The sequence below is a fragment of the Aulonocara sp. 'chitande type north' Nkhata Bay genome, linkage group LG23 (genome assembly GCF_057382095.1).
Source record: "Aulonocara sp. 'chitande type north' Nkhata Bay isolate Kocher_YH1m ecotype deep benthic linkage group LG23, A_spYH_male_GT1.1, whole genome shotgun sequence".
NCBI lineage: Eukaryota > Metazoa > Chordata > Actinopteri > Cichliformes > Cichlidae > Aulonocara > Aulonocara sp. 'chitande type north' Nkhata Bay.
Genome location: NC_141365.1, coordinates 15,478,844 through 15,504,112, shown reverse-complemented (window position 1 = coordinate 15,504,112; position 25,269 = coordinate 15,478,844). Strand labels below are relative to the sequence as shown.

Below are 25,269 nucleotides of genomic sequence, written 5' to 3'. Positions count from 1 at the left end.
AATAAACGTGTTAACTTACAGAAAAGGTTCTGGTAGCTCAGACTGTCCAGTTTCTTTCTTTCTTTCTTTCTTTGTTGTTTTTAAACTCTACTCGTAAAAACAAAGAAAACATCCTAAAACAAAACAGAAATTTCGATTGTAGAAGGCAAGAAACAGAAACTGTTTATTTATAATTGTTTATTTCTTAATTACTTTGTTTAGTATGAAAGGCCATAAGTGAGGGTAGGAAAAGCTTAAAACGTGAAACTATAAAAATACAGTTGTGCAGTAGGCAGCAGACCAAAGAAGTTAAGTAAGCTGCTATAGGCTCTGTTAGGTATTTTAGTACCATGGTAGCATTTACTGGATATTGTTTTATAGTGACATTATGCAGGAAAACTCTGTCATTCAATAAGGCCCCTTTGTTTTAGTTATTTTTCTCTTTGACCCAAGAATTGATGTGTGAGAATCACAGGCTGGTACAAGGTTGAAATACCACAGAGATCACTCCCTCAGCTACATTAGTTTCTTAATCTTTTAGACGCCTGTTGAAGGCCAAATGGTTTGTTTCAGATTTCACTAATGTAAGAACTCTTTGTTTTGTGCCTTGAAAATATGTCGCTGAGATAATCACAATTGTAGCTGAACTGATACACTACACAAAGGATGCTTCTTCACCCAAGGGCAGGAAGACGCTGCCTTATCTTGGTCTGTACTGGTTTAAACTGATAAATCTGCTGTCTCATGAATTTTACCCTCTATATAAACTGTTGTACTTGTGAATAAAGTTGAGTCACTTTGGGAAGACAATCTAAAGCAGTCTCTGTTTTCTTGTTCTCCCAAGCTGCTCCCGAGCTGCTCGTACTAACACGCTGAATGGCATGCTTGAATATTACTTGAGAATATATTTGACTGTGTTACAGACTAAGGGACATTCTCTGCTGATAGGTGAAGGTACATTCTCTGCTGATAGACGTCCACGCCTCGGAGGAAGCCGATCCACGGAGTAGGCCCTGGAAACCGTTTCCTTCAGGCTCAGGCTGCTGAGGTTCCAATTATGCCCTGTTCATTTCTTCCTTTTTATATGCCAGTGCCTTTTCTCACTGCCCAGAGTTTGTATAATGTCCTGTTTGTTGTTCATGGTCTCTAATTTCTCCTTTTGTTTTTCTCTCTTTGGTTTCCTCTCACCCTCCAAACCAGTCACTGCCTCTCCTTGAGCCTGGTTCTGCTGCAGGTCTCGTCCTGTTAAAAGGGCATTTTTCCTTCCCAGTGTTGCCAGGTGCTGCCCGTGGGGGACTATCCTGTGACCTATCCTGGGACTATCCTTACAGTAAAGACAACTGTGGTTGTGAACTGGTGGTATATAAATACCTGTCAAATCTCAGTGTACTCCTTGTAGTAAAAGGCACTTGTAGCTGCCTTTATTAGCAGTAGATTGTTGTTCACACACTGAAGAAGTGTTCAGACACTGTGCGTAAATGTACATAAAGTACACACACTTGCTTCAATCAATGGAGTGACTGACAGCCAAAGAAAAGGCAAATGTTTAAGGAAAAGCTTGCCTATGAAAATATGAACATCAATACAAACAAAAGTAATGTGTCATTACCCATCCACTTTGTTTTTGCTGACCATGACCTCCTTTTACATGATCTCAAATTCATCTCTAAATTTAATATTCAAGCCATGATATTATTGTTTCCAAGTGTGATGAGGGTGGGAGGTTTTCTCCACACGATCTGATAGGTACACACCAAGAGCATCTCTTTAAGAAAGCATGTCTGTCACACAAGGTTTGAGGCAACAGCTCACTCTACCAATAAATTATTCAGGCTCCTGTGCCACTGAGTTTAGACATGGCAGAACAGAGCTGGAAGGCTGGGCAGAAACAATTGTGGGAATTTTATCATTTTTATTCTTCTATATCATTTTTATTCAGCTTTGAGTAGTGGCATTTTTTGAAAACATTTATTAAACATGTAGTTTTAATCATGTTATTACACATATTGCAAAATGTGCTCATAAAGAGATGATCTATTGTGAAAGATGACAGAGTGCAGAAAAAGGTCAATCCATAACACGCTTACAAACACAGACATCACGTAGACTCATTCCTTGGGTAGAGGTGAGATATGTTTTTCTTGTAACTGCAGTTTGTACCTGCAAAAGCAACAGTTTTGTACAGGATGTGCTCATGATGTTCCAGAGATAAGAGTGGAAAAAAGGACGACGACAGGAAACACATGGAGCGGAAGCTTCTTAAAATGTGTTAAAGGTTGTCAACAAAAGGTGTGGTGACTGTCATTAACTGTAACTTATGCATGTTATGTATCTGCTTGACGCAAGAAGGGGTGTAAACCCTGACATTTAAAAGCCATTTGAAGTGTGCTTTCTAGTGGAGATCTATGCTCATAATGTAGTGGTGTGTATCTTCCCATGTGTTTAATAAAATCATTGTTTGGACTCACTTGGACCAGTGGTCCTTTGTCTCACACCTCAATCGCGAATCGGGACACAATACACGACTCCTGTGTTTTCCTCTAGTGGACACTAGTGTGCCAAAGTAATCATAAAAACATCCCACTTTAAAAAAAAAAAAACGTACACACAGCAGGGAGTGTCTGCCGAGTTTAGCATGTGGTGATTCATGGGAGTGACATCATCCTGTTTTATTCACGTCTGTGATTCACACCACTTACATTTTCTGTGTGCCGTTTGAAGCATGTTCGTTCTGCGAGGAGATTAGACCGTGAAATCTTAATGCTGATGAATTAAATAAAACATTTGCATGAGAGAGAAGTGGATGAGACAGAGAGAGCCCAAGAGGGATTTTATATGGGGCGCCGTTTGTAAACTGAAACATCGTTTAAATGTGTGTGAGAGAGAGAGCAGTAGGACTGGTAGGACTGCGCAAAGAGCAAGGTCACAAAATTGCATTGTGTTTCACTGAGGCTGAAACCTGAGCAGTTAAAGTATCCTTCCACCAGACAAAGAGTTCCCGTTGACTGCCTTTTACTGCCTAAACCTTTTTGCAAATTGCTGCAAATTATTTTCAGGAAGAAAAAAAAGAATTTGTTCAGAAAGCTGCTCCTCAGATGCCAAATAATAAAATTCATTTTTTAAAATATACACATAAGATTTTTTACACTGGCTGTCAGTGAAAATAAAATGTATTGATCTGTTAGCATCGAGCTTTACAGGCACTAAATCTTCATTGTCCAGTAGCAGGATCCTGTCATCTTTTTTTTGCCAGTGATGTAGGGTGTCTACACATTCCCCTAACAAATAAAAGCTCCCCGGTTTGATCCCAGGAGGAGGCACAAGTCTCTTTCAAGGCTGTGTCGACTCAAATATGCAAAGTTACCTGCTGTGGCGACGCCGTGTGAATAAAGGAGCAGCTGAAAGAAGCTTCTTCTTCTTCTCTCATCTCTGTTATCAACCTGATGCTTAAGTATATCCACAAAACATCTCTCTCCAGGTACTTTATCTGCTCTTTTTTCTCTGTTTCTGATTAAATAGTTCTGCTTTAGTCGATATGATTTAGTTTCTCAGTGAAATTACTTAATTATTCTTTATTATTAGTGGTCGATGAAAATAAATTATATGAAGAAGATTCAAATTCGTCATAAGAGCACTAGTAAAGGTTATTAAAGGCATTCTTATGGACTCAGGGGCCTCTTATTTACCACTTTTAGTACCAATTCAGACGAAAACTGAGGTTATTGTAGACAGTCCTAAAATTCTTAGAAATATGGTTTCTGGGCAGATACCTCCAGCAGCACTGAAGGGAATCTTGGAGTCATTTTTCACCACAATATGTCCTTCAATGTACACATTAAGCAAAAATAACTGCTCTCTGTCAACAGTGCTAAATTGTAAACATCCAGTCACTATAACTGCATTTAAAATTCTTCTTCTCACATGCAAAATGTTGAATAATAAGGCCACATCTTATCTTAAACCTTATATTATGTTATAGAGCACTTCACGCTCAGACTGCAGGCTTATTTGTGGATATTTAAAAGTAGAATGGGAGGTACAGGCTTCAGCTGTCAGACCCCCTTTCCTGACAACTCTTAACTAAGAGGATCCAGCTGTGTGGTGTGTGGCGTAAATGCTTTCAAATGTAATAAATAAGGCACTTGTAGAAAAAAATGCTGCTGTGCATATTAAATGGAGTATTTATTTGTCAAATAGGCATACTGTCACTCCTTAATGTAGTCAGTAAATTTGAAAAAATAGAGCTAGAATGATGAGTTTTTGAATTTTCATTCATTCCATCTGATGGAAATTGTGTGTTTATCTGAGTATCTCTCTGAAGCAGACAGTGTTTTTCTGCCTGTAAAAATGGTCCTCTCTCTCAAGGAAAATTTAACTGAAATTTTATTGATCAGTGAAAAACATAATATGACATCAGTGCTTCTTACTGCCATGAGTCAAAATCTCTATATTTTGGGAAAATGCAATTAATATAATTATAAAGCTGAGACTCATTAAGTTCACTTCATGGAACTGAGTCATGGTTGTCAAAAAGTGTCTTAACCTGTGCTTTTCCTGTTTCAGATGTTCTAATCCACAGAACACGGGTGGAATTAAGGTATGACAAATCGTCCAGAAATGATAGTTTTCACATATTTTCATTTTTTTCAAGAAGCTACATAAAAGTGGAAACTAAAGTGTGGGTTGCATGTCTTAAAAGAATACATACATAGGTGCATGTGCATTTAGCTGCTTCCTTTTCAAAAGGAAGGTCAAAAAACAAACTGCACGTATTGTTTGTTTAGCAATCAACGTTTATTATTTGCTCCAGTAAAATACAGCGACACACTTTAAAACTGCAATGCGGAAACAAAAATCGTTGTCATAAATAAACACATCTCAAGAAAAATAAAAAATTTGGGCCTTATATTGTTGTTTTTTGCCGTTCCCGAGGCCTGGCTCTACTCTAAGAAGCTGTATTGGATGTTTCAGTGAACACTCAGTTTCCATGCGCGGCGACCTGCTTTGTGCCACTTGTCTCCTCTCGGCTTGATGTCCCTGATCTGACCTACTAAACCTTACAAGTACAACACCGTTTGTGTGTCCTCACATGCACTGCTTCCAAAACAATCCTCCAAGTAATCCAGGCTGATTTTACCCCTTGAGAAAAACACTAATTCCCCCGCTATCCGCGAGTTTTACCTTTAATAAAAGGGTTTTCTCTATTACAGCTTTCATAAGAGGTCATAAGCGGGATACTAATCCCACTCCCTGCCTCCGCCTCTCCCTCTCTCTCTCTTCCCACTACTGCATTGATGCTGTTACCTCCCTCGGTGATGATGTCACTGGCTCAGTGGAGCTCGAGCATCCTTGCCAAAGACAGGGAGACAACAGAGCCGTTTTGATCGCTTCGGCCGAACATCCCAAGCTGCCTTTCCGTTTTCCTTGAGTCCCCACTGGCAGTCACGGGTGGAGGAAGAGGAGGTACAGGTACAAGGCACCAGCAGGCGGTGACTTCCTCAGCCCTTCATGGAGAAGGGAAGCTGTTAGCAGGGGCAGTGCCAGACCTGGAGGAGAGCAGCGGAGGTGGTGGTGGTGTCCGCGGAGCTGGACAATAAAACAGACGAGCACGAGAAATAGAGCCAATTCACGTTATTGGCATTGTCGAGGTAGGGCGGCTTTTTTTCAGTGTTTCCATTGTCACAGTGCTGATGCAGTTTTAATGAAGCAGCCTTTATTTACTTAGTGTTAAATCTCCTGGGGAGAGATGGGCTTAGGGTGCGGCCATTGAAGAGGCTGTCATTGTCGGGAAAAAGGCAGCCTAGAGCGATACAGAGGCATTAAAGCTGCTGTCTGACACCAGCTATGTGCTGTTATTTAACTGCGTCTATTTATAATAAAGAGGCTTTTATTTGTGTGAGCAGGACGGCAGCAATAAATGCACTGTCATTGGGGGAAAGGTGAGGTAGACGTGTGCGCGAAAGTGTTGTGTCATAACGCCAAAAGCTGCTGAAATGACGCAATAAATGATGTTTTTTATCAAGTCAAAATGGTCAGTTTAAGCTTAATAACGACAGTGTCCATGACTTGCGTTTTATGGACCTGCTGCCATCCTGAAAAACAAAGTTGTTTGTTTTTTAAAAGCATTTAATAAATTCACAGTTACCTAATCAATAAGGAAAATTTGCCTAAAGTCTTGTCAAAAACATTATGTGCATTACTTTAGTCTTTGTCACTGGGAAAATGGTGGCCGCCCAGCTGAGCTCCATCATCAGCTGATTGGTGTGTGAGCAGATTATGACCATGGATGTTATGTGGAAAGGGGAAAAAAAGAAGTGGAAATATATTTTCACAAGATGCACAAGTTGCACTGTGACATGATTAATATTTTCCATTTCAGATAACAAAACCAGAGCCGATTTATGGCACACCTTGTACACCATTCGCTCCTTTTCATTTATTAATCCTGATTTTTAGCCTGCAGTCAGTTCACACCTGTTTTGCTGTTGTACTATGTTCCCTGCATGCATCTTGCCAGTGAATCTGTTCAGGTGCCAGCTGGAGAGGATGTACCAGGAATCGGGGTGACACAGCAGATTTACATTCAGTGATGAAAGACAAACTGAGTCACGAACACGCTCTGAGTATTGGTACCAAATCTGACGTGATCCCAAATCTTAGGCATCAGTTGAGTAAAAGAAATGACAGACTCTCTTATTAATATTCATAGCTGTACCTGATGCAGCATCACTGAAATCTAATTGTATCATAGTCAAGCTTATTGATAACCACATTAAAAATTTTGATGATGAGTCATGTTTGTACTTGATCCACCCACCACACACTAAAATCTATTGAATGTAATTTTTTTGCCTTTTGAGTGACTGCGTAACGAGTCGTTGGTGAAATGGAGCTGCTGAATGGAGCCAGACCCTGGATTTGTGGCTGGTTTCAGTGCCATTGTCATCCAGAGAAACAGCCTGACATTTAGCTGCTGCTGCACTTCTTTTGTTACAGCTTGCTTTATTATCCATTACTCCCCTGGCTGTAGCTGACCATGCATGGTCTTTTCATGTTACAGCCACTCAGCCCTGCCCTATGCTATTGTCCCAGTCTCATCAACCGCAAGATGCAATATTCCAACTTTACAATTTCTAACAAAATAATGCAAAAATAAGACAACATTTGTAATATTATGCAAACAGAGCACATGCTAGAAAAGTCTGCTATGGCATGACGATCACTTATGAACTGATGGATGTTTATAAAACCAGTAAATCTAGTAATAAGGACAGTCGTTCCCGACCTTTTTCATATAACATGCCTCTGTAGGCCTGGGAAATGGACTCAAGTATCCCTTCTTCACAATGTTAAAATTAGAACTGTACTTTTACTAAACTGTATAATAGTTGATATTAAACATGACCAACAATTGAAATAATGAGGTCATCAGGCATTCAAGAAATTCATGTGAGCAGAAAGCTTGATTTTTTTAGATTGATCTGTCATATCGAGGCCCCACCCATTTGCTTTTCACATGCTCTTTTTGCGAGGGGCAGCCAATCAGAAGAATGCTGGCTTATTAGGATACTGGATAAACGTTGATGATTGAGTGATCCCACTCCCTCCGCTGAAAAGTAGTTAAAATACTTTTAGTTGTTTTAACCCTTTAGACATTTTTTATCTAATTTTAAGCTTTCAGCTCCCCATTTATCAGTCGTGTAAGCTGGCCTAACTTTTTGTCTGTGGTTAAGCTTTTTGTCCATTTGACAGTTCATCACTGCATTTTATGTGGTATTAAACATGAACAAAGTTTCAGATAATTGATCGGTGTATGTACAAGTAATCCCTTTGAGCCCACAGCTGTAAACAGTCAGCTTCTTTACCCTTAGATCCTGATGATGTCATCGTGAAGGGATTTGAATTTGAAATATGGCAGAAAATATACTACTAACTATACTCTATGTTTCAGTCTTCCTTCTCTACTCTTTAGTGACTTTATGACTATAACTTATATATTCAGATCACGTATGCATTCCTTTTGCCGTCCTGTTTCTACTGCTTATCCATTACTTTGAATTAGCTGTTAAAATGCTGCTTAAGTTGATTAAGTTGCAGTTTCTGGGTTTCTTGGGGAGTGGTTTGCACATTAGTTTTTAGTTTAGTATTGGCAGCAACTCAGTTGTAATTCATATTCTCCTCCTTTCAACAGACTTGCAGACCGGCATTACAGAAAGCACCCCAAGGTGCTAAGAAGACAGCACCATGGCAGGGGCCTCTGTGAAGGTGGCGGTGCGGGTCCGCCCCTTCAATTCTAGGGAGATTGAGAAAGATAGCAAACTGATCATTCAGATGTCTGGAAACACCACTAGTAAGTACTCTAACTAGGATTTTTTCATAGAACTGTGGTTTTACTGAAAAAAGTGCATGTTTTTTTATTATCTTCGAGGCTGACTTATACAGTGAAGTAAAACTGTAATTAAGTCTGACAGATGTTTGCTTAACCTGGGGGAGGCTTCTTCTTCCACAAGGCATTAAGCACAAGGTTTTCCAGCTGTAGCTCACCTCGACCTTTAACCTTTCTGTGCGGTTGGATTACTGAACCATTAATTTCCTCTGTACATGTAAGGCGTATTTCAAGACACATCAAATTAGCAACATTTTATAGAGACTCAGACTCAGTTTCTGTGGGAGCAAACCTTTTTCCTGCCTCAGACAAAATGTGATCTAACTGAACTTGTTTGAGACAATATGTAATTACTGCAGGGTCCACCTTTTCAGCAGCTAAACCGAGCAAGCAGTGAAGGATTTAGCACATCACCAGCTTTGCAAATCAGTTGAACATCACGTGTTAGGCGACATAAGCTTCTCATTTATTTTGTAGAAGTCCTGCTATTTATGAATACAGATTAAAAATTATTCCTTCTTCACCATTTTATAATTAATCTTTCTGTTCAAGTATATGCAGTGAACAATTTTGTTATAATCCAAAACCAGCCACATTAATTTTCCTAGGAAACCTGCTCTGTAAGTTTCCTTCACTTTTAAAAAAACATGTACTTAAGAGCAGCACACATTCATAGATTTAACAGAGGACTGAGCGAAGAGACTGGAAAGACACTCGATATGTAGTCTGCTTAGCAAGGTAAAGCCGTTTGTCAATAATTGATGAGACTTCCTAAAATATTTACCGTTTGGCCTAATTTAGGCATCTCCCTCCTCCCTGCTCATGTCACGGGTGACTACATAACGAGCTGGGTGGCCTTTCTGGGCCGTCATATTTTTATGTGGGATGGTGTTTAAGAACTCGTTTGAAATTTTTTACTGTACAGTAGGAGTGATGTTACTTCGTTTGGCTTCCTTCTCTGTTTCTATGGCAGTGAAGAATAAGTGTTTGCCTACTTCAGCAGTGTAAACATAGACCAGAGGTACCGGAGTCCATTGGGAATAAACTGGCAGCGTGTGGAGTGATAAAAAGTCCTTGAAGATGTACTGTTTTAAGCCATCTGTGAATTTGATTTTTAATCACACAAATCCCTTTTTTATGTTTTTATCCATGACATTATCCACACACATGTAAATTTAAAACACTTCACGAACACTGCCATCATTGTGTAACACTGTTTAATGCTTGTCTTAAAAAGTGCTTTACAGTAAATTGCTTTGCAAAGATCACAAAAATCAACTAGTCGAACGAATACCAGGGTCTCACACTTAAGCTAGAAATCATTTAAACCAAGAAATAATCAGGTTTATAACTTTCCTGAGGAGGTTTATTCCATAGGTTTTGGCCCACAAATTCTCTGTCTCCTTGAGATTTCAACGGCACCTCTGGTTCAGATAAAACAATCGTGGTGATAGCTTTGGTCTTGGTTCTAATACAGCGATCTACTTTAATCTAGTATAACACAGGTTACTGAAAAAGGTATAGTCAGACCTGCATGTGGGCAAATATGGAAGCATTTGTGTTTGATTTGTCTAATTCTGATCAGAAATTTAAGACGACCTTCTAACAAAGTGGCTGCTGCTATGAGCTAGATCTGATGTCCAGCCCACAGGAGCTGCAGCTTGAAATAATGCACTGCTCAAAAACCAAAGCAAGTGCTAATAAATTAGATGAATGCAATATGAGTTTTTGTAGCAGAGGCTTGCTTCTGTTGTTCTCCAGCAGAAAGAAATAATGGGGGATTTTCAGCCACCTGCCCTATAAAGTTTATTAAAACCACAGTGGGGCTTGCAATAAATATATGCAGTATGCTTTCTGAATTTCATATTGTGTTGATGCGTTAATCTGGAAAAAGATACACATTAATTCATTTATTCTTACATATTAAAAGGAAGTCACCACTTTATGTCATATATAGGTGTGAATTTATCATATTTCTCTTTCAGTTATTTTTCCTAAAACCCAGACATTAAACATCCTGTCAACACTTTTAAGAAGCTTCACGTTTTTCAGATGCACAAAGCTGCTTTCAGTGAGACTGCCGGTCTTTCAGTGGAGCAGATTGTTCTCTTCCAAACTGAGTCAATAGCTCTGGATGTGGGCTGGAGGATGTGAGCAGGCTGATGTCATGAAAAAGCCCATTGGTTGCAGTGTCTGGAGGGGATAGAGAATCGGGGTATAAATGCCCCCTTGTCTCTGTGTAGTCTGGGTTGAAGAAAGGGAAAAGACGAAGGAGTTCTGGATTTTGTGTGTGTGTGTCTCTCGCTTCTTTGTGCTCCCTGACATTCATGTGTGGGTCAATAGCCCAGTTCCCACAAAGCAGGAGAATGGCAGTAATCTTGTTGTCTGATAGAAGTTCCCTCCCACGCCGACCTTAATTAAGATGCAGGGGAAAGACCTGAAGGAATAAGGGGCCTCGCTTTAGAAGACTACTTGCTGCAAATACTCTGTAGATTTCTGTTAATTTTGCTGCAGAAAAGTTATGAAGACATCAAAATTTTCACCATCGCAACATAACAGTTAGTAATATATGCAAAAGCAAGAAATCTAATCAGGTATATGAGTGTAGATGCATTACTTTAACATGCATTTGGTGGTTTCTTTCACATGTGTTCATGCATTATATCCCATTTGGACTACATTCTAAAAAAAATTGCAGTTTCTCATTCAAGTAGCATGAGCTTAGCAGTGCGCTGCACTAAGGATATGAATTGCATATTGGAATTGGCTGCAGCCTAAACCTTGATGCTCTTTCATAGGCAGCAGGAAGTGAATAGAGTAGTTTAAAAGCCTGTGGGAAAACAGCCATGATTCTCACTTGGTTTATGACCTTGTTAACCACTGTTATGGTGACTTTATGGTCTGATTGCTATTTTAAATTGTTCTTTAGTGCATCATAATGGTGATCTAAATCATCATCTCCATTAGAGTAAAATAGACACCAAAGCAGGGTATTCTTTAAAGCCTCAGCTCAGCCCACAAGCGTTGTCCCTTGTTTCAAAGACGATAACGACAAACTTGAACTTAAAAACAGGGGTGAAATTCCCAGTATTCCCCATTCTATTTATTATTCAACATTGTGACTTTTTCCGGTAACAGTATATCTAACATCTAACGTCTTTTTGAGAGAAATTGTGGATTCATGCCTTTTCTTCATCTGTGTAGTAAAAACCCTCATTACCATAATGATTACTGCTCTTTTATGTAAAAGTGCGTCATGCAAAGACTCATTTGACAGTCAGACTTCATAAACTCAGATATAAATCAGCAAACAGCTGCTGCGGCTGAATATAGTATCTACGTGGCTTTCCTCCAGTCCCTGTCAGTGAGTTCATATCCCCTCTTTCAGACCTGCTGACGCAACCACATTTCGTCTTCTATTGACTGGGGCAGGTCAGCCGTGACAGTCCTGAGCAGCATCACTCAGTCACAATTATGAAGACCTAGCAGCTATGACAAAGACAAACATGGAATGTGCAGTAAAAGGATACTGAAAACATGACAGAAGGGCAACTGAAATTAACCTCGAGCAGATAATCGCTGCTATAATTAGGAAAAAGACGAGGAACGTGGGCGTTCCTGACAGATACAGTGATGAGTGGAGGCATTTGATAAAGTGGGAAACTTTAAAACTGGGCCACCTGATCAGCATGAGCAGTACTATTTTCAGTCACGGTTACGTAAAAAGATTATTTGATGTTATTAGGGAAATATTAGGAAAATATAAAACATATGGAATGCTCAAAATTGGAATACAGTGTAGTGGTATTCTTTCATAATACACAGCTATAAGAATACATTGTTGCGAGTACATTTTAAGGTGGTAAACATTTGCAAAAAGATTAAACAAAAACAGTAAACAGTAATTAATTTTTTTGCCCAATAAGTCCTTCATTTTAAAATTCATAGAATAAATGTTTATAAAGACATATAGATTCAACATTGTAAATATAGACTGTTAATGCAAATCATACACTGTTGTTTTAATAAATCAAATTACATTAACTTAAAATATTTTGTTATCACATGCCGGTTTTTACAGTTCAGTTAATTACCTCCATGCAAAAACTGAATTAGAAACAGCTTTTATTGAGGTATTTGGGTATTTAGAACACTGAAAAAAAAAAGATCAGCAGTTTCTCCGTCTTCATACATTTTTAATATTTGATTACCAAGATATCTTATGTGTATAGTAAAGATGAATGGCAGTGGCCCTGGTGTATACTTTATGTTGATAAATGTATCGATTGGGCTTTTACTTCAAAACACTCCAGACGTGGTGACAAAGACGGAAGAAAATGAACTGCTCGCTTTTCTCGTCTAATTGTCTGCACTTAATGATGGGTCATCAATTAAATCTACAGCTAAAAATTAAAAAGTGCTTCCATCATAAAAAGGGAAGATAGATGGCAAAAGTGGATACGGCAAGGGTTGAAGGAGGTCTCCTCTGTGTGCTTGAAATGACGCAGAAACTGTCCTATGGTGGAGAGATAAGCGATGATCACTGGATGAGATACCTCAGCTATTGATCTTAAACACTCAGTCCTGCTCCCGTGTCTCACTGCAGCCCTCATATATGGTCGGTTACTAAATTAGTTTCAACAATTACTCAGTCAGAAATTCTCTTTTTGTTTGTGGCTACTTTCAGAAAAACGTTTCATTGCAAATAAAAACCTTACATGCATTTAACAAGCTTGGTTAGGATAGTATAAAAGAAGTCTGTACCCGTGCAGTCCGCAAAGGCGGTACCCGGTACTTCCGCTCTGATGGTAATTCGTGCTGCCAGTCACCACCACTCCAAAGTAATTACCTTATCTGAATGCAAGACACTCTTGTATTCTGTGCTTAAGTAGGGATGCAGAGGGCTCATCTTGTATGAATCACAGCGCTGTTGAAGATGAGTACGTTTAGAGAGGATGTCATATAGCGAAGGCTTCTGGGCAATAATGAAATCTTGGTTTTTTGTGTTTTTTTTTATTTTAGGGGTTTGATAAAGCAGCACGGTGGCACGGTGGTTAGCACTGTTGCCGCACAGCAAGAAGGTCCTGAGTTCAATTCCACCATCAGGCCGGGGTCTTTCTGTGTGGAGTTTGCATGTTCTCCCCGTGTTTGCGTGGGTTCCCTCCGGGTACTCCGGCTTCCTCCCACCGTCCAAAGACATGCAGCTTGTGGGGATAGGTTAATTGGATAATCCAAATTGCCACTAGGTGTGAATGTGTGAGTGAATGTGAGTGCGAATGGTTGTCTGTCCATGTGTGTTGGCCCTGTGACAGACTGGCGACCTGTCCAGGGTGTACCCCGCCTCTCGCCCTATGACAGCTGGGATAGGCTCCAGTGCCCCCCACGACCCTGAAAAGGATAAGCGGAAGCGAATGGATGGATGGTTTGATAAAGTAGTTCATGTCTCCTTTCAGTTATTTACCGAGTGAGTGAATCCAGAGTTTGTAAAAGCAGATCAGCGTTTTCTGTCAGAATGGACAGTTTCCTGATTGTGTAATATTTAGGTAATATTTACTATACACCCAGTTAAAAGCAATAAGTAATGTGACTACTAATACTGCTTAGTGAAATATGTCAGAAAAGGAAATTACTGCATAATAAAAGATGCAACACAGAATAAGCTGCAGTGAAGCAGCACAAACTCCTTCGCTGCTACGTAGGAACTGTCTTTTGTTTCGGTAACCCTAACCCTTTTTTAAAATTTGTAACCCTTTTTTAACCCTTATTTAAATAAGAAGTAAATGTAGAGAGATTAGTAATCTCCTTTGGGAGAGCATCCTGTTTCAGATAGGCAGCATTAGCAGAGCATGTTTTCCGATGGTGGGAGAAGCCGGAGATTCTGGAGAATATCCGCACAGACGGGCACAACATGTTTGTGTGACAGAAGCAGCACAGGCAACAGTGCTAAACATTAATAATAATTAGTGAGCAGTCTAGATTTGTGATGGTCAGCAGCAAGATACGATGATGATAAGATGAATGAGGATTATTTTTTAACTTTCAGCCAGGTTTACCTTTAACCAAAACTAAGCAGGCCAAAAATCCTAAAACATTGTGGAAAGGTGAAAAATGGACAAAAGAAGAACATATTTCTTTAAAACTCAATATTTTAAGTGTATTGACGTTGATTGAAGATCCTCTCTTCAAATGTCCTTATGGTTCTCGAAATTGTTTCTGTTAGCAGCGAATACAGACTACACTGCTTGGATAAGTATGGCAAATATGAGGACTGTAGTACATCTATGTTCATATCTGGCCTTCTTCCAGAGTACCAGGATGAGTCACGGCCAGTAAGTGAAGTCTCATCTCTTAGTCATGGCGAGGATTAGATCTGAAATCTGAAACCCAAGTCAGCCACACTGGCCTATATTTCATAGCTGGGAACAGTAGCAGTGTAGAGAGGAAATAAAACTGTGTACACTTACTTGAGCTCGTACTTAGCTCTGGGCCTTTTCCTCTTTTATCGACCGCATCTGCATTAGTAGAGAAAATGGTCTGGAGCCCAGGGAGCAGGGAGGAAGCATCATGTTGGCACCAAGACCAAATGAGATATGTGGGCACACCAACATGTGGAGTAGTATTCATGCCAAAAACAAAAAACAAACTAATCTCGATTTCATTGTGTCTGCTGAGTTTGGACAAATCAGGGTGAAACTGTTTGATGCACAGCAAAAAAAAAAATCTCAAGAAATACTCTTTATTAGATGTTTTTGCAGAAAAAAGATAATTTGTGTATCTAATATTTTACGTTGTGTTTATATTGTAATGTCTACGAATGAAAAACAAGCACAATAATATTATCAAAAGGTTTTACGTGTAACTTGAAATATTGTTTTCCCCAAAAATGTGTTTTTCCACAAGTTAAATCTATAAAAAGCTGTAATTAGTCCTTTGGTTCGAAGTGCAAAACCTTTTCCACTCAAAATACTTTAAATACTCTATGCTTTATTTTTGAAACCAGTGTATCATCATCATGTCGATCAGGCCTCGGGGCAGACATCCTTAACATGACGTTAGATTAGCCATCAGTACGATATGATTTAATTATAAATCACTGTTTAACTGGATTTTCTTGAGTTGTCGTCATTCTGGGGATCAGACTGTTAGTGCTTATTCCAAAATCAAATTTTGGCTGCAGAGATGTCTGCCTTCTCTTGAATGTAATGAAAATGTAAAAATCTGGTGTATTTTGGTGCTCAAAACTTGAAAAAAAAATGCATTTAAATAACTCAACATCTGTCACGGTCCTGGGTCTCCTGACCCAGCGTTTTTAGTTCTTTGTGATTTTCGTATTATTGTACTTGTGTGATTTATTCTATGGCTTCTAGTTTTGATCCCTTGCCCTTCATGTCTCCCTGTGTGCCCCTCTATGTATTTATGAGCCCTCGTCCCCTTTCGTGTTTATTCCATGTCTCCCCTGCCTGTTACGTTGGTGTTCTACTCGTGCTCTCTCTCCTCCTGTACTTCCTGTTTCACCTCTCCCGTCAGTGTTCAGTTCACCCCGCCCTGTCTCGTCATGATTATCAGTGTCACCTGTGTTCCCCGTGTGTTCCCACTTCCCTCGTTAACCCTCTGTGTATTTCTGTCTGCGTCTCCCTCTGTTCAGTGTGACGTCGTCCCTCTTGCTGTGTGGATCTCCCTGTGTGTCTCTCTGTGAGTTCTTAGTTTATGGTTTCCCAGTTTGGTTTAGTTTATATGTCTGTTCTGCCAGCGAATAAAGCTGAGTTTTGAGTTCATTCCCTCGTGCCTGTGAGTCCTGCATTTTGGGTCCTACTCCTGCCTGCCGCACAGCGCTCCGTGACAACATCTCTTATTAAAAATATTGAAATACTTATTTTTAAAAAAAATCACAGCTTTTGATGTGAACAGTGTCATGTAGGAACTATCCTTTCCACCATCTTCAATGACCAACATCAGCTGAGAGGAAACTCCATTAATATTTAAACCCGGCCTGTCTTCATGAGAAGATGCATGTTTCCTACTTCCTGCACAAAATCTTCACAATAAGGTTTTGGCACTTTTTTTGAGTAACTACATCATGAAACATTGAGTATTTCAGATGTATTTTTTCTTTGTTTATTCCGTTATATTTAACAGAAACCAGGCATCTCTGCAGTCAATATCTCGAAAACTGGGCAACCTTCACCAAAACAGTCTGGATGAAAAAAAAAGCAATTCAATCTGGAGGGAAAAAATGATTTAGGGCGAATTGTCCCTTTAATCTGGGATGAAGTTATACGCTATAACTTCGCTATAACAGTGAATACACTGTTTAATGGGGAGAAGGCATTTCCTGTTTGAGTACCGAGATGGATGCTTAAATAGCTCATGGAGGATTTGTGATTTACAGAACAGCTGGCAGACACAGGAAGACATAAAAGCATATAGACACTTCACTGGCCTTCTGGGAAGACTGAAAGTTATAACACTGACAAAGGTGGAATTTATTGGAGGGCTACCAAAGGTCAGCGGAGCCTGACAGATTACAGCTAAAAGCGGCTGGTTGTTTCAAGCTGTATGCTGTTGAAAGATGAGCTGAGCGCAAGGTGTCCTAGAAAAGTCCTGACAGGTAACAAAATAACTGGCCTTTTTGCCTGTTTCTCAACTGGTTTACCTCATTGACTGGCTGACGGTGTGTGACCTCAGCCTTTGATTTAACAAATATTGGATTTTATACTTTGACATGGTCTCCAATGCCTTCTGTTTGGTCCTCTTCTGGATGAAGTGTTCCAATGTGATGCGTTTCTGTAATGAATTTATGTAGGCCAAGCCCAATAACTTAATCCCAAAGGTAGCTGTTGGTGCAGAAAGGAGAGGTGACTGAAACCTTTCCAGCTCTACTAGCACAACATGATACTAACCCAGCTCAGATCCAGTTTCACATGGGTGGTTCTCACCCTCCCTCTGACCCATGTTCCTTGTCCTGTCTTTCAGCCATCATCAACCCTAAGCAGGCCAAAGACAACAAGAGCTTCAACTTTGATTACTCCTACTGGTCTCACACTTCGGTAAGTCATCCGTGCACCCCCGGAGCCCAAACACAACGCATCCACATATTTTCATCAGTTTTGGATATATTTGTTCAAGCCTTACAAGACATTTTTAGTCTTAAATGACCAATTATTGATCTCTGTCCACAGCCCGAAGATGTCAATTATGCATCGCAGAGGCAAGTGTACAAAGACATCGGAGAGGAAATGTTGCTTCATGCCTTTGAAGGCTACAACGTCTGCATCTTTGCATATGGTCAGACGGGTGCAGGCAAGTCCTACACCATGATGGGGAAACAGGATGTGAAGGATCAGCAAGGAATTATTCCCCTGGTACTGACACACTTTGATTAATTTAACAGGGCACATAATAAATTAAATAATTTATCTTTTTGCGGATTATTATGTTTTCCTCTTCCAGCTGTGTGAAGACCTTTTTACAAAGATAAATGATAATACAGACAACAGCATGTCCTACTCTGTAGAGGTGAGTGTGGGCGCCCCTCCTGTTTATACAGTGGATTCAGACCTCACATCTGTTATAAATGTTCAATCAACTGTCAATTTGAAACAGGTAAGCTACATGGAAATCTACTGTGAGCGTGTGCGGGACTTGCTGAACCCAAAAAACAAAGGGCACCTGCGTGTGCGAGAGCATCCTCTAATGGGACCTTATGTGGAGGACCTGTCCAAGCTGGCTGTCACCTCCTACAATGACATCCAGGACCTGATGGATTCTGGCAACAAGGCTAGGTAATGTAGTCAACTATTTCTCGAGTCTCAGGAAAAGGCAGTGAACCACAGGAGGAGTGCTAAGTTAGCACGTTAGCTTAGCAAGTAGCGTAAACTGCCATAAACTGTGTGAGTGCAACACTAAGGACACATATACCCAGTGTTGCCAACTTAGCGACTTTGTCGCTATATTTAGCGAGTTTTCGGACCCCTTAGCGAATTTTTTTCTAAAAAAAAGTCGCTAAAAAAAGACGTGAAAGCCCGTATTGCTTTTACTCTCAACAAGCAGCGGGTGCTGTAACGCAGTCAGTTCTTCTTTTACTCTTTTACTCTTATGCTGTTTTGTGGATCACAAGGTTTAAAACTACTTATAAACACACACACACAAAGTAACTCCACCAGAGTGCCTATTTCGGGTCACTTTTGCCGGTCCAAGCCCGGGTAAAGGAGCAGGGTTGGAATTGTGACATTAAAAAAAACAATAATTGCTAAAAGAAATTTAATTTGTAGTTCTAAATAAACTCTAAATGCATTTAGGACGTTTTTTACTCACTTTATGTCTCTTCCACGATGTTATTTCTCTCTCCAACAACATAGGTTACAATTAGATAAGCATGACCAATTATGCAAATTAGGCGATGACGTCATTTAGCTACTTCTAGCGACTTTTAGGACAACCAATAGCGATTTTCCTTACTGAGGAGTTGGCAACACTGCATATACCTGCCAATTAACAACAAAATAGAAGCACAAACTTGTTAAGCGAGCTGTTCCTCACAGCAGGGCTTATTATTCAACAGATATTTACATAAAAATGTTCCAAAAGGTACAAAGACCACAAACAGGGTTGGAAGATGCAGTTCAGTAGCGACTCCAGTTAATAGAAATTAAAGCAATAAGTTATATAACAGTTTACCTCATGGACAGTTGTTATGGAGGCTGGTTTTCTGGACACATGTTTCTGTTGTGATATTGCATTTTAACATTGCAGTCTATGTGGATTAACTCACTTTTGAAGGAAGTTTAAAGTGGCTGTTTGGGGAACTGCAAATTCTATTTAGCTCTATTTTAGCTCCAGAGGAAATGAAATGAATGAAAGGGCTAATTAAAGAGAGACTCCATTGAATTAGTCACTTTCTTTCTCTCTTAAAGTAACTGCAGGATATGAGGTTTGCAATAAGGAATGAATGAAACTCTAATGAAATGTATGTTTGTGGTGCACTATAAAAATGTCAGATGCATTGCTTAGCAGGCTCCAGGTTTTTCCATTTATAATTCTAGATTGGTTATGATTGTGAGATATTAAACGTCTCTCTTGTTCTTAGACTCTGAGGTTTTTGATTTTGGCTGTAGAATTGGTTGAAATTCCCTCCAAAAATGATTTTAGGGCTTAAGGAAAAACCTAAACATCGTGGCTTTTTGTGCTTTAGTTTTGACCCCTTTTTAAAAATCTGTCTTGCATAGAAGGATGGATACATCCACTCGGACCATCTATGAATACATACAGTGAAAACAGAAGGGAAATGAAGGGAACGTTTACAGTCAATATCAATTAAAATATTTATATATAAATATTAAAACGACAATAGACACAGGAAAAAAATGAATGATCAAAATAAAACAGGAAGCATGAAGATGGGAAGTGTCATAAGGTTTGGGGGATAAAACACAAGCACAGTGACCATGACGTTTACCTAAACATAGCTGCTGTTACACTAAATATACTTTTTTTTAAAAATACGCTTTATATATAACTACCTATTTCTACTTTGAATAGTGTTTTATGAGTGTGTCATATAAAAAAAACATTTTCATTAAATTATACTTAAACCCACATCCTGCTGGCTAAAATCTGAACTGTACAAAGTAATTAAAATTCATTGTCTCTGTGCAGGACTGTGGCTGCCACCAACATGAATGAGACAAGCAGTCGCTCGCACGCCGTCTTCAACATCATATTCACCCAGAAACGCCACGACACAGAGATGGATAACACTACCGAGAAGGTAGAGGATTTTTATCTGATCCTCACTGAATTTGTTTAACATCGAGTTGCTGTCTTGGTTTATCTGCCCTCTGACTGATGACGCTGATTTAAGTCTTGATGGGACGTGGAAATCAATGACTCCTTGAAGGTCATGAGGATAATTCTTAAGCTGTTTTTTTTAATAAGGCCTGTCTCTATAATAAAGATGAATGCCTATTGATTCTTTTTTTGTGTTGTTGAAAGCCCATGTGTTGCATCTTATTAATTGGATTCTACTGATTTGGTGTGTGCTGTTTTAGGTCAGTAAAATCAGTTTGGTGGATTTGGCTGGCAGTGAGAGGGCCGATTCTACCGGAGCCAAAGGGACCAGGCTAAAGGTGAAAACACTACAAAAAAAAATCTTAAATCATGTTTATTTATCTGACTAAATCCATGTTAAAGCAGTCTGTGCTTACTGTCATCGTAATCCTTATCTGCCTACTGTTCTGTCACAGGAAGGAGCAAATATCAACAAATCTCTAACCACGCTGGGGAAAGTCATCTCTGCTTTGGCAGAAATGGTCTGTATTAACCATTTGTTGTATTTTTTAAGGTGAAGTCGATTTTGTGTTGGATAAAAATTACAGTTTCCACTGTCTCATTTCATTTTAGGGCTCTGGGCCGAATAAGGTGAGTGATTCACATGTTATTATCCTAATTCATTATTTATTTGAACCTATAGTAAACACAGAAAAAATTAATTCATGCTGACTTTTTGTGTGTCTTTTATTTATAAACAGAATAAAAAGAAGAAAAAGGCAGAAAGCTTCATTCCATACCGAGATTCAGTTTTGACTTGGCTACTGAGAGAAAATTTGGGTATGAACACCGTATTTCAAAGGCATTGAATGTCTCTAATATTTCTAACATCACTGTGATATGTAAAAGAATCCCTCCAGAAAATCGTGCGTCTGAACCCCAAAAGCTAATCACTTTTACATTTTAATGCAAACCACAACTTTTCTGTTAAATGTAAGATTTATGTTGTACTTATGTAATTGTACTATATGTAATCAAATGACATTTTTTGGGTGTAGCAAAATCTAAATTTTAACTTGTTCAGACAGAGTGTTTTCCTATTTTCCTGACACCACATTCATGCAGAACTAGTGACAATCAAGTACACATTCTGAACTCAAAGCATAAATTTACATCTGTTCTTCTCTGCCAGGGGGAAATTCTCGAACTGCGATGGTTGCTGCTCTGAGTCCAGCTGATATCAACTACGATGAGACCCTTAGCACGCTCAGGTAAACAGAGCAGACAGCACATTTTGTGCTGCAGATTTTTCCTCCCACACAGCTGGTGAATGTTGCTTTGAAGGACACCGGTGTTGGTGAAACGCAGGCATTGTGTAATCCACGTTTCCCTCAGAGGTTTGCCTCACTTTCACACTTCAAACATCCTTCACGGGTTGCAGCTGCAGCTCCGGGCTGCAGAGACGGGGATGTCGGGGGAATTATGAATGTGTATATATGTGTGTGTTTCTCCTCACACACCTGTGTCTCAGTGATCTTTTGCATTCCCAGGTATGCTGACCGTGCCAAACAGATTCGCTGTAACGCTGTCATTAACGAGGATCCCAACAACCGATTGGTGCGTGAGCTGAAGGAGGAGGTGTCTCGCCTGAAAGAGCTCCTCTTTGCTCAAGGCCTGGGTGACATCATTGAGAGTAAGGGACCATTCATTGGATTTATGTGCCCATTATCTGTAGATTGAATTTTAAATTGTTCATAATGGTCTTGGACCCTTTTTTTAAGAGTCAGCCTCAGCTCAGCCCACTCACAAACAAATTTGTTCTCCCTGTGCTCACAGAAGCCGTGATGTACTCACAGACATGTTGATCTGTTCAAATAGGCCAAGAAGCAAATTAAGAACCAGCCAGGGCAATAAAATCAGTGGGAAGAAGTTAATGAAAATGAATAGATAGCAAGTGGTTTCAGACAGCAGTAGGACCAAACTTGGCACGAATGCATTATTCTCCCATTTGTGTCTAAAAACAGGCTGGAAAAAATGGTGTAGGCGTTGTTTCTAGCATTAGCATCTGAAGCTAACACATCATACCAGCTATGTGAGAGGAAATGTTTTGCCTCCACTCCTGTCCTTAGACAGGCAGGGTGCTCTTACATAAATAACACAGCACAAGTTATACATCTCCTTATATTGGGAAGTGAATTCATCTTGATTAGGTATCATCTCAGTAGCACTTTTTTATGTCAGAAACCATTACAGATACCACAGCCTCAGTTATCCACAAGCACTGATATCATATTCCCTTTCTTAGGCACCTGAACAGTTTATAGTGTGTTTGGTGGAACACAAAACTTTTGGATGAGCTGTACAGCAAACCATATATTTGTTCAAATCATTTAAAAATGGTTGAAAAAAACAAATATGGTCAAGAGTTCCAGCTCAGTAATGTAAAACAGCATCAGCAGGAGAATCCTAGCAGCCTGTTTGCACAAAGACACAAAGTTGAACAGTTGATTTATAGTAGAAAAATTATCTATAGAGGGTGAAACTGTTTTGTAACTGGCTGTAAACATTTTTGAATATATGAATATTTTAACATGGGATTGATTCATTTTTGGAGCCAGCCTCAGGGTGACATTAAAGGAACTGCAGTTTTTGATACTTCGTTAGAGGTTGATGCTCACTCATGACTCACCTCTCCTATGCATTAGCTTAGACTATATTACACTTGTTTTTCCCAAAATGTAATCCACTAATTTTGGTTAATTTATATAATTATATCTATATAAGTTATAAAGTATATATAATTTTGGCCAGAACATATAGTATTAGCTCATTGCGTCTCTAATCTTGATACCACTTTTACTGCAGTACTGCAAACAGATGTATTAGATGGATGTTATATTATTTTGAAACCATGCACAGTTCCTTTCCCAGAGAAAGATCAGGATTAATGTTTGGAGCGCATAGAGCATATTAAGACTGCAGTGCTCAGGTGTTCACCAATAGCTAAATGAACATTTTTACCTGTGGAGAATTTAACTAAAGGTGTTGTGCTGTCTCTCTGTCTCTTCTCCCAGCATATCGAGCGTCTGGTGCTGATATCGAGGGTTTGAAATGTGTGTTCTCTGTTTCTTGCTTTCTGGCTTTGCAGCTTAGAATCGCAGCTGATTAATGTGGCAGTGTTAAAGTGGTTTTTCAATGTTCTCTGCAGCACCAAAGGAACTGTTCTGATTGTTTTACATGATTTTTAGTGAAACGCGAGAAGCTAATGTTAATGAAATACAAACAGCATGTTTTCCATCCCTATTCAGGCTTTGCTATATTATGGTGCTGTAGAGATCTGAGTATGACTTTATAGATGCACTGATAGGTCAGCGGAGCAATATAGTATGGAAGCTTGTGCACCATAATGGGATTCATTTCATCTTTAATTTCCCTGACATAGAAATTGTGACATCCATTTCCTCTGGCAGGTCTGTGTGTGTACGACGCGCTTTATTTTTCCGGCAAGAAAACACACATATCACATAAAAAGATTTAATGACACATGCAATACAGTGCAGTAAAGAATTAAATCCCCTAATATATTCTAAGCAATATATTCACAAAGCATTTAAAAAATAGATAACGATGTAATAAAAATCTGAATAAACCTCAATAAACAAACTTAAAAGTTTGGATGTTGTGAGAAAACAGAATGCAATAATTTGCAAATCTCATAAACATATTTTTATTTTCAATTAACAAAATAAAACAGTCTAAGAAAAAGATGACCTCATCTTGAACTTGATGGCAGCAGCACAATCAAAAACGTTGGGATAGGGTGATTTCCCACTGTGTAGCATCCCCTCTGCACTCTTAACAGGAAAACGTTCCTTCCTTGTCTGATTGAGGATTATAGTCCTGTTATTAACCTGTTGCCAGTTAACCTTATTAGCAGCAATATTTCCCTTAATTTTTTCCTCTTAATTGTTTCTTCCTTCCAAATATTCTCATGAAAGAGTAAAAAGTCTCAGTTTAAATATTTAGTGTTCTGGGGTTAATGGAATATGCGTTTATGAGATTTGAAAATCATGCTGCCTTTATCTCCATTTCAAACATTATTCCAAGTGGGGGTTTTTTTGTATTTTATAATGAATAAATTAAAGAAAACGTACAGTATAGTTGGTCAATAGTAGCAATATAATTTGAACAGAAGTAAGCTATGTATTTTTAAAAATTATAGTACAGCTCAGTATGTTTATTAAGGTCTTTTTAAAGACCACACTGGCAGCAGCACATATAAAAAAATGTTTTTATCCTGTTTTAGCTATAAAGCTATATAAAAGTGGACCAGGTGATATAACACCTTTCCTGTGTTAGATCCCTAAGTTCTCAAGTTCCCTGAAAAAGGTCATTTGTAAAAAATAGAACTTTTAAGAGAAAGAAAATGTCTCTACTTTAAAAAGATATTTGGATAATTACCTTGTTACATTTCCCTTTACAGTTTACAAATCATCAGTCTGTCAACGCCTGTTGGCAGGCAGGATAACAGGGCACAGAGGAACGATAAGATGAGGGTGATGATGTAGTCTTCAGACATATAATCACTTACATAATAGTGGATCTTTTAGGTCTTCTGCACTTTTCATGCCATAGATTTTTACAGTCTTTCCATAATACACAACTTAATTAACCGCAGAGGCAATATTATGTGATCAATCTTGGCGAGCCGAAGCCTGTCCAGATGGATGGGTGTGATACACTTGGCCAGTTTATTGCTCTGTGTTGCCATAGCAGCAGCAGCAAGGTTGTTATTATTGCTTTCTGCTCAGGCCTTTCAGGTGCCACGATAAATCCAAGATAAAGCTCTGAACAGAAAAATATAAGGGGCCCTTTTTTATGTGTTACTTTAATAATAGATTTACCCAGAAATTTCATTCAAAGCTAATCAGACAAACTCATCGCTGTGTCTGATCCTCTACCAGAGAAATGGATTTCTGCTTCCAGTAATTTGTTTGACATTAATAATTTCAGCAAAGCATGCTGAGCAGTAAATGCATCTTGCTGCTTTTAGATAATAATCTTAATTGAGAGTTCTGGCTTTCTAATGTTCTGTGCAGAAAATAAGACGCCATTAAAAATGAGTCATCGTGTTTGCG

The 25,269-nt window shown here is 39.1% G+C and overlaps 1 protein-coding gene across 23 annotated transcripts in view; it reads left to right on the top strand.

The window, feature by feature from the left end:
• Positions 1–5,292: 5,292 nt before the first annotated feature.
• kif1aa (kinesin family member 1Aa) overlaps positions 5,293–25,269 on the top strand; it is a 48,818-nt gene continuing 28,841 nt past the window's right edge. For 6 of the 23 annotated variants that reach the window (XM_086284038.1, XM_086284034.1, XM_086284032.1 and 3 more), the window contains exons 1-14: positions 5,294–5,627; positions 8,171–8,329; positions 17,339–17,412; positions 17,545–17,727; positions 17,816–17,881; positions 17,969–18,147; positions 20,021–20,132; positions 20,413–20,490; positions 20,608–20,673; positions 20,765–20,782; positions 20,893–20,971; positions 21,324–21,402; positions 21,682–21,824; positions 23,206–23,244. In XM_086284038.1, coding sequence (XP_086140164.1) covers positions 8,224–8,329; positions 17,339–17,412; positions 17,545–17,727; positions 17,816–17,881; positions 17,969–18,147; positions 20,021–20,132; positions 20,413–20,490; positions 20,608–20,673; positions 20,765–20,782; positions 20,893–20,971; positions 21,324–21,402; positions 21,682–21,824; positions 23,206–23,244 — 1,222 coding nt within the window. In that variant the 5' untranslated portion in view covers positions 5,294–5,627; positions 8,171–8,223. Of the gene's footprint in view, positions 5,628–8,170; positions 8,330–17,338; positions 17,413–17,544; positions 17,728–17,815; positions 17,882–17,968; positions 18,148–20,020; positions 20,133–20,412; positions 20,491–20,607; positions 20,674–20,764; positions 20,783–20,892; positions 20,972–21,323; positions 21,403–21,681; positions 21,825–23,205; positions 23,245–25,269 lie in introns of all 23 variants that reach the window. The other 17 variants (XM_086284049.1, XM_086284048.1, XM_086284036.1 and 14 more) reach the window with 7 other exon arrangements.